The 8,328-nt window shown below is 35.9% G+C and overlaps 1 protein-coding gene across 2 annotated transcripts in view; it reads left to right on the forward strand.

Annotated features, from left to right (window-relative positions):
- Positions 1-8,328, forward strand: part of LOC106875567 (leucine--tRNA ligase, cytoplasmic) — a 195,709-nt gene that overhangs the window by 9,750 nt on the left and 177,631 nt on the right. For both annotated transcript variants that reach the window (XM_014923770.2, XM_052973724.1), the window contains exons 3-4: positions 1,178-1,265; positions 4,818-4,898. In XM_014923770.2, coding sequence (XP_014779256.1) covers positions 1,178-1,265; positions 4,818-4,898 — 169 coding nt within the window. The remainder of the gene's footprint in view (positions 1-1,177; positions 1,266-4,817; positions 4,899-8,328) is intronic.

The raw sequence follows: 8,328 nt of genomic DNA on the forward strand, positions 1-8,328 counted from the left end.
ATATATATATATATATATATATAAATATATATATATATATATATGCAGTGCTCCAGCATGGCCGCAGTCGAGTGACTGAAACACAGAAAAGAATAAAAGAATATATATGTTTATGTGTGTCGTTGTTCCCTCAACATCACTTGACAACCGATGCTGGTGTGTTTATGTCCCCTGTAACTTAGCAGTTTAGCAAAAGAGACCGATAGAATAAGTACTAGGTTTACAAAGAACAAGTCCTGGAGTTGATTTGTTCAACTAAAGGCGGTGCTCCAGCATGGCCATAGTCAAATGTCTGAAACAAGTAAAAGAATAAAAGAATACATGTGTTGGTATCAGAAGGTTCCTAGACTAGTTATCGTTAATAAGAAATATCTTATTTACCTAAGTTTTAATATCATCTCCTTCAAAATAGTCACCTCGTGTAGCATCACTCTGGTCCCAGTGTTCCTGGCCCTTTTGGAATCAGGCCTGGAAGTTGTTGAGGACCTTCTGCAATTTGCTTTGGATTTTGACAACGGTGTTAAAATGGCGGCCTTTGAGCTGCTTTTTCATCTTTGGGAAGTGATAGAAATCTGCAGCTGCTAAATCTGGTGAATGGGGTGTGTACGGAAGCGATACTATGTTGTTTTGGCGAGAAACTGATCATAAAATCACAAATTTCCACAGCAGTGTCACTCGACACACTGCCTCATGAAGGTCACTGCTAGCTCTCACTGCACACGCAACAGTGTGCTGCCATCTGTTGGCATGCTACAGAACTAGTCCAGGAACTTTTTGGTACTATAGCTTTGAGATTTCAATGATGTGATTGTTCATTTTTAAAATGACATTGTAGGTAAGGTGTGAGTGGTTAGATCTGGTCAGTTTGAACATAAGACAAAGTATTTGAGCTGGTTATGGCCAGTTTAAATGCTAAATGGTTAAATATAGTAAAGATTGTTTGCCAACATAACATGGCAGTCCTGGTTTAGGACTAATGTTGCTATAATTTAGCCCCAGGAGATATCGTCTCCAGCTGGCTATACGACATGATCTGTGCCCTTATATTTTCGAAAAAGGGAATCTAGGTTAAATATAGTTTTTTTCCATTTTTAATATTCTCTAAATGTTATATATTTTGTGAAAAAAAGAAAAAAAAATTATAATGATCTTTTGAATTTTTATTTTTAATTTATAGAAAAAACAAATACTTTGTAACGTTTCCATATCCTTATATGAATGGAAGACTGCATCTGGGACATACATTTAGTTTGTCAAAATGCGAGGTTAGTATTAAATGTCTTATATGTATTTAATCATCCATTTCACTGAGTGTTCTTTGTTCCTTCTTGAGCCATACCTGGCACATAAGGGCTAGTTTCCCAGTTTCATTGGTGTATAGGTTCCCCACCTGGACAGGATGCCAGTCCGTCACAGGTGAACTGCTAGATGTAGGAGGAAAGACTGAGAGAAAGTTGTGGTGAAAGAGTCATCAGAAGCTCGCCATTACCTTCTGCCGGAGCTTTGGTGTTTTGCTCATAAACACACACATCACCCGGTCTCTGATTTGAACTCACGATCCCTCGACTGCTAGTCCACTGCTCTAACCACTAGGCCATGTGCCTCTACTGAGTAATAATAGATATATTGAATTTAAACTATATTTAGACCAGTGTACCTCAGCCATTTTTTTCTTTTATTTTGCACTCCCTTTGATTCCCGTTTTACTCAAATAATCACTCCTAGCCCCTTTTGATGTTTCACAAAATCCCTATTCAATTTTTATAATCAAATATTATTAGGAATTGTATTAAAAAAAAAGTATTGTTAAAATACTTTGTGTATTGTAGAAGTTTGACTAATATCATCATCATCATTTAATGTCTGTTGTCCATGCTGGCATGGGTTGGGATGGTTTGACCAGGGCTGGCAAGCTGGTGGGGCTGCACCAGACTCCAGTTTGCTTTGGCATAATTTCTACAACTGAATGCTCTTCCCAACACGAACCACTTTTATGTGGCACTGCATGGGCACTTTTAGATGACACTGCACCGGTACTTTTACGTGACAGCACTATGAGTGCTGTACACCACCAGAAGGATTGGTCTTAACACTTCTGCTGTGGAGTACAGGTCTTTTTTCAGTACAGCCAGGCATCTCGGTCCTTTGTCATCTCACCTGAAAGTTTCAGATTCCTGAAGTCGTCCTTCAGTTCTTCATCCCATGTCATCCTGGGTCCCCCACTTCCACATGTTCCATCTATTTTGAGAGATTGGCTTTTCTCTATGCAACTGTCCTCGTCCATCTGCATCACATGACCAAACCAGTGCTGTCTTCTCTCTTGCACACAACGACCAAAACACTAACACTCTGCTGAACATGTACACTTACATTACACATCCAGTGGAGCATACTAGTGTCATTCCTTTCTAACCTTCGCATGTCCTCTACATTCAGGATCCACATCTTACTACCATGTAGAATTGTCCATAATGTATTGCCAATAAATTTTAACAACATCTTATTTGGATCCCATTTGAAAATGACTGGTTTAGACCAATATTCTTACATTGAAGGTGGTATGGTGTGTCAGAGCTTATTCTAATTTTTTGTTCTTTTTTTTTTTTTGTTAGTCAGTAAAAGGTTGGAAATTCTTCTCCTTTTTGACAAGGTATTGAGTGTTGTAATCTATGTTCTGTCAGATAAAACTAAAGAGATGGATTTATTGAACAATTGAAGTTGATCATTGCTAGTGCCTGAAACAATATAAGGAAATTTGCAATCATGAAGTTTCTTAACACTGGCAATGAACAAACGTTTTTCTTGAGCAATTTAAGGTTTAAAGAATTAATAGTCTTGAAAGCCTTAGGTGTTTTGTCACCTTCTTTAGAAAGGTTACAAGGATGTCATAGGGTAGGTGTAAGAGATTGGCTCTGGTTGGTTTGAATATAAAATGGAGAATATGTTGGGCCAGATATGGCTGGTGTAGCAAACTCATAAGAGGCGGAGAGAGAACGTAAGTTCGTTTGCCCGAACATGAGAAATTATTGATTTCTCATTGGTTAAAAATTACTGCCCATATACGAATTATGAACTTCGTTGAAGAAATCTTTCACGGGGTTACGGTTCTATGATTTGTGTATGATTAGTTATATAAACCCTGATTTTCGGCAAACTCTCCAGTGATCGTTGGATGTTACTCAAGTCCATGACACTTGCTCAAGTGATTGTTGGACAGCCACTCAAATCCACGACACTCACCCTTTTGAGTATCGGCTAATATATATGCCATGTTCCATACTCAAATCCGACAATATTGAATTGTTGTGAAACCTTATAACTAGAATGAAAAATTAGTTAATATAAAATTTAAGTCGTAATTCTCTACGACGAAATGACTTGTTTCTAAATGTTCTATAAATGTCAAAAAAAATGTATATAATAAATTAATGTAGAAACTTAATTCCTTTTACTTCTCGTTTCTTTCAACTTGTTGAATTTATTTCTGTATATTAATGAAACTGTATTTATATCTTCAACATACATGTATATATGAACGCACGTTCAACGTCTTGGTATGTATACATCATAACATTTACGCAGCCTAGAGTTATGCTTAGTGATAAATACTTATAATTAAGTTATAAGTAATGAGATTATCATTATAGCTTTTTATTAAGAAACAATAATATTTGTTATAACTTACAAATGAAAACATTGTAAATAAAGATATAGTATATCTCAGACTTCAACGACCTGTGAAAACAAACATAAAAAATACAGTTTCATTAATATAAGTTCTTAATGAAGATTTTAGTTGTCTAAAATCAGAATAAGTTCTTAATGAAGATTTTAGTTGTCTATGAAATCTCTCTATCATGCCGTTAGACTGTGGATGATAAGAAGTTGTACGGATTCTTTTAATCCCCAACAATTTATTGAATTCTGCGAAAAGGGTAGACTCAAATTGTCTACCACGATCGGTTGTTATTTTATCTGGGACACCGAATCTCGATACCCAGTTACTAAACAAGGTTTTTACTATAGTTTTTGCAGAAATATCTTTGATGGGATAAGCTTCTGGCCATCTCGAAAAACGATCTATACATGTCAACAAATACATGTTATCTTCACATGGAGTTAAGGGTCCAACTATATCAATGTGGATTTGTTGGAATCTCGCATCTGGATTTGTAAATGTACCTAATGGTGCTTTGATATGACGATGTACTTTGGATTTTTGACACTGCATACATGACTTGACCCAGGAACTAATATCCATATTTATACCAGGTCAAACAAATCGACTTGATATTAATTTCAATGAAGCTCCAATACCTGGATGAGATAAATTATGTAAGGTAGAAAGAAACAGCTTTTCTATGCTTTTCAGGCACAAATGGTCTTGAAAAACCGGCTTAACCCTTTCGCATTCAGATTACTCTGTCAAATATAATGCTTATTCATTCACATTTTCAATTAATCATGCATTATCTCATAACTTTGAGATTTCAATGATGTGATTGCTTATTGTTAGAATGACATTGTCAAATAGGTGTGAAAGGCCAGATCTGTTTAGTTTGAACATAAATGGCTGGTTTAACTCTTTAGCATTCAGGTGAAATACACATTTAATAACATTCTTTTCAATTAATCATTTCAACGACATAATTGTTTATTTTTAGAATGATATTGTAATGGTAGGTATTACAAGCTAGATCTGGTCAGTTTGGACATTAAAGGCTGGATCTGGCCAGACTAAATGCTAAGAGATTAAGAGATTTATGATATACAAATCTCTTTTTTTTTCACATGCTGATTTCTTTTTCCTCTCTCAGTTTTCAGTTGGTTTTTGGAGATTGAAAGGAAAACATTGTCTATTTCCATTTGGACTTCACTGTACTGGGATGCCAATAAAGGTAAACCAATTTTTATTTAAACAAAGGATTTTATATTTCAGATGATATTTTGTTTTTATAATTATTTTCTCAACGAATTTACTCCGATGGAAATGTTTTGAACAATTTTATAATGTAATTTATTTTATTCTCTTGTTTCAGTTGTTTGACTGTGGCCATGCTGGAGTATCGCCTTGAAGTGTTTTGGTCAAACAAATCAATTCCAGGACTTATTTTTTAAGCCTAGTACTTATTCTGTCAGTTTCCTTTGCCGAACTGCTAAGTTATGGCGGTGTAAACACACCAACACCGGTTCTCACACAGTGATGGAAGGGGGACAAACAGAAGGACACACACGCACAATATATATAGGGCTTCTTTCAGTTTCTCTCTACTCTTAGAATGTCCAACTGATTGCATTTATGCAATTTGTTTTTAACATTTGATAAGTTTTATATTGCTACAAGCAGTAATACTCAGCCTTGTCTGGGTTTAGTGATATCCAATGTAAATACTATCACATCACATGGGGTGGGGGAAGAAATATTGCACTACTTGAAAACAAGTTAGGCATGGTGACAAGAAGAGCATCTGACTTTTGAAAATTCATCTCATCAAGTTTTGTGCATCTCATGCGAGTATGGAAAAGTAAATGCTAAAACGATGATGGCGATGATGTATATAAATACACACACATGTAGCTATTGGTGAGGGATTATCAATCCGGGCAAAATACTTCATAAGCTCTCTGTTGACACACCAGGTTAACAGTATTGTTTAGATTAGTGAAGAACTCCAAGTGTTCTTATGGCAGGGTCTGAGGTTATGGTTCATCACAATTCTATATTGTAAATCTGTAGATGGGCTCCAGACAAACTGATTTTCACACAGTGTTATATATGACAAGGTATAAATAATGGTCATCATCATCATCATCATCGTTTAACGTCCGCTTTCCATTCTAGCATGGGTTGGACAGTTTGACTGAGGACTGGTGAACTGGATGGCTACACCAGGCTCCAATCTGATTTGGCAGAGTTTCTACAGCTGGATGCCCTTCCTAACGCCAACCACTCAGAGAGTGTAGTGGGTGCTTTTACGTGCTACCGGCACGAAGGCCAGTCAGGAGGTACTGGCAATGGCCACGCTCAAAATGGCGTATTTTATGTGCCACCTGCATAGGAGCCATACTTTAATATATTAAATAGAAAATAAACAGGATAAAATAAAGTGAATATAACAATATATGAGTGTTTGAAACCCTTTAACATTTAAACCAGCCACATTTGGTCCAAATATTTTACCTCTTGACAAGCACAACTCTGATAGAAAAAAGAAAATTCTAAATCACCAAATCCATTATAATTCAGACATTATTATATAATATATAATATATATAGGTGCATTATATAATATATGATATATAGGTGCAGGCATGGCTGTGTTGTAAGAAGCTTGCTTCCCAATCACATGGTTCTGGGTTCTGTCCCACTGCATAATACCTTGGGTAAATGTCTTCTACTATAAGCCTTGGTCCAACCAACGCCTTGTGGGTGAATTTGGTAGAGGAAAACTGAAAAGAAACTCGTCATATATATATAAATATATATATTTGTGTATTTGCCTCCCCACCACTATCATCTGACAACCGATGTTGGTGTTTATGTCTCCATAACTGAACAGTTTGGCAAAAGGGTCCAATAGAATAAGTACTAAGTTTACAAAGAATAAGTCCTGGGGTTGATTACTTTGATTAAAATCCTTTAAGGCGGTGCTCCAACATGGCTGCTGTCAGATGGTTGAAACAAGTACAGGAATAAAACCATGAGCCTCTGAAAGTGTGTTTAATGACTAGAACAACAGAATTAACACATCGGGTATACTCTCAGGAGAGAACCGATTAGATGTAGATATGACAATATATGCTGAATCAGAAGAATGATAATAATAATAATAAGAGCACTCAGAGAGTGCAAACCTCTGCCAAAGCAACACCAACGTCCTCTCAATGATTAGTCGGAGATGATTTTTAAAATGAGAATATCTGAAATAAACTCGACTGCTCTCACAAACGAGAATACTAAAAATGAACCTGATCGCTCTCAAAAATTAAGTAAAAAAAAAACAGGAAAAATAATCCAGAATCTTTGTCCATTACTGGATCAATCCCAAAGTCTAACCAGTATGTACCAGTCATGAGGCCAAACGTCCCTGAAAGTTTCATCCGAATCCATCCAGCAGTTCTTGAGATATCTTGTCCATTTCAAACAAACAAATACAACTGAAAACAATACCTCCGCCTTCGGTAAGGCGGAGTTAATAATTAAAAAATAATACAAAAAAAGATCATAATTGTTTGCTGATTGGTGCTTATATCTGCTAAATTAAAAAAAAAAATCAGTTATTTGCATTGTGTAAGTAAGATCTGGAACAAATATTTGTGTGTTTATTCTTGAATACTCTGCAGTATTTGTTCCAACTATCTGTGTTCTGAGTTCAAATCCTGTTAATGTTAACTTTACCTTTCGTCTTGTTGAGAGATGATAAAGTACCCATCATATATGGGGGTAAATTCTACTCACTCCCTTCTCTCTCTCCTTCACTTCCCTCTCTCTCTCCTGCCTTCCCTTCTCTCTCTTGCCTAACCCTCTCCTTCTGTCTCTCTCTCCTACCTCCCATCCGTCTTTCCTGCTTCCCCTCTCCCTCCATATCCACCTCTCTCCTGTATCCTCTTCTCTTCTTCTGTCTCCCCCTCTCCCACCTCTCTTTGTCTCTGTCTCACTTGAAGAAATCAGTTGTGCCCGAACCTGGTGGCCTCTGCTTCGGTTTCAAGTGCTTAACACATGCTGTATGTGAAGCTTGTGACCCTTTGGCTCTTATCACAAGTTAAGGCCATCTTATTCCACAATCATGTTATGCTGCTTTGTGGAATATAGAACTAAACTGGGAAACAATTATATTTCCTGTATCGTTGCTAAGTAACTTTTTGTAATCTGTATATCTGTATCTCATATTATATAACTCACATTGATACGGGAACATCTATTTCATATCCTAATCAAGTCATCAGATTTGACATCAAGCATATCTATAATACATTAAAAGGGTAATCTTCCAGTTTAGGGCCGTAAAAAAAGTAAATAAAAATACAAGGGAAATAACTTAACGTCTTACTAGTATTATCCATACAACTCTGAAATGTGTTTTTTTTATTTTTAGCTGTTTATAAATAAATCACACACATGATTGAAGTTAACTGTTTATATATAAATCACACACATGATTGAAGTTAACTGTTTATATATAAATCACACACGTGATTGAAGTTAACTGTTTATATATAAATCACACACATGATTGAAGTTAACTGTTTATATATAAATCACACACATGATTGAAGTTAACTGTTTATATATAAATCACACACATGATTGAAGTTAACTGTTTATAT

Source organism: Octopus bimaculoides, chromosome 16 (assembly GCF_001194135.2).
Source record: "Octopus bimaculoides isolate UCB-OBI-ISO-001 chromosome 16, ASM119413v2, whole genome shotgun sequence".
In the NCBI taxonomy this organism is placed as follows: Eukaryota; Metazoa; Mollusca; class Cephalopoda; order Octopoda; family Octopodidae; genus Octopus; species Octopus bimaculoides.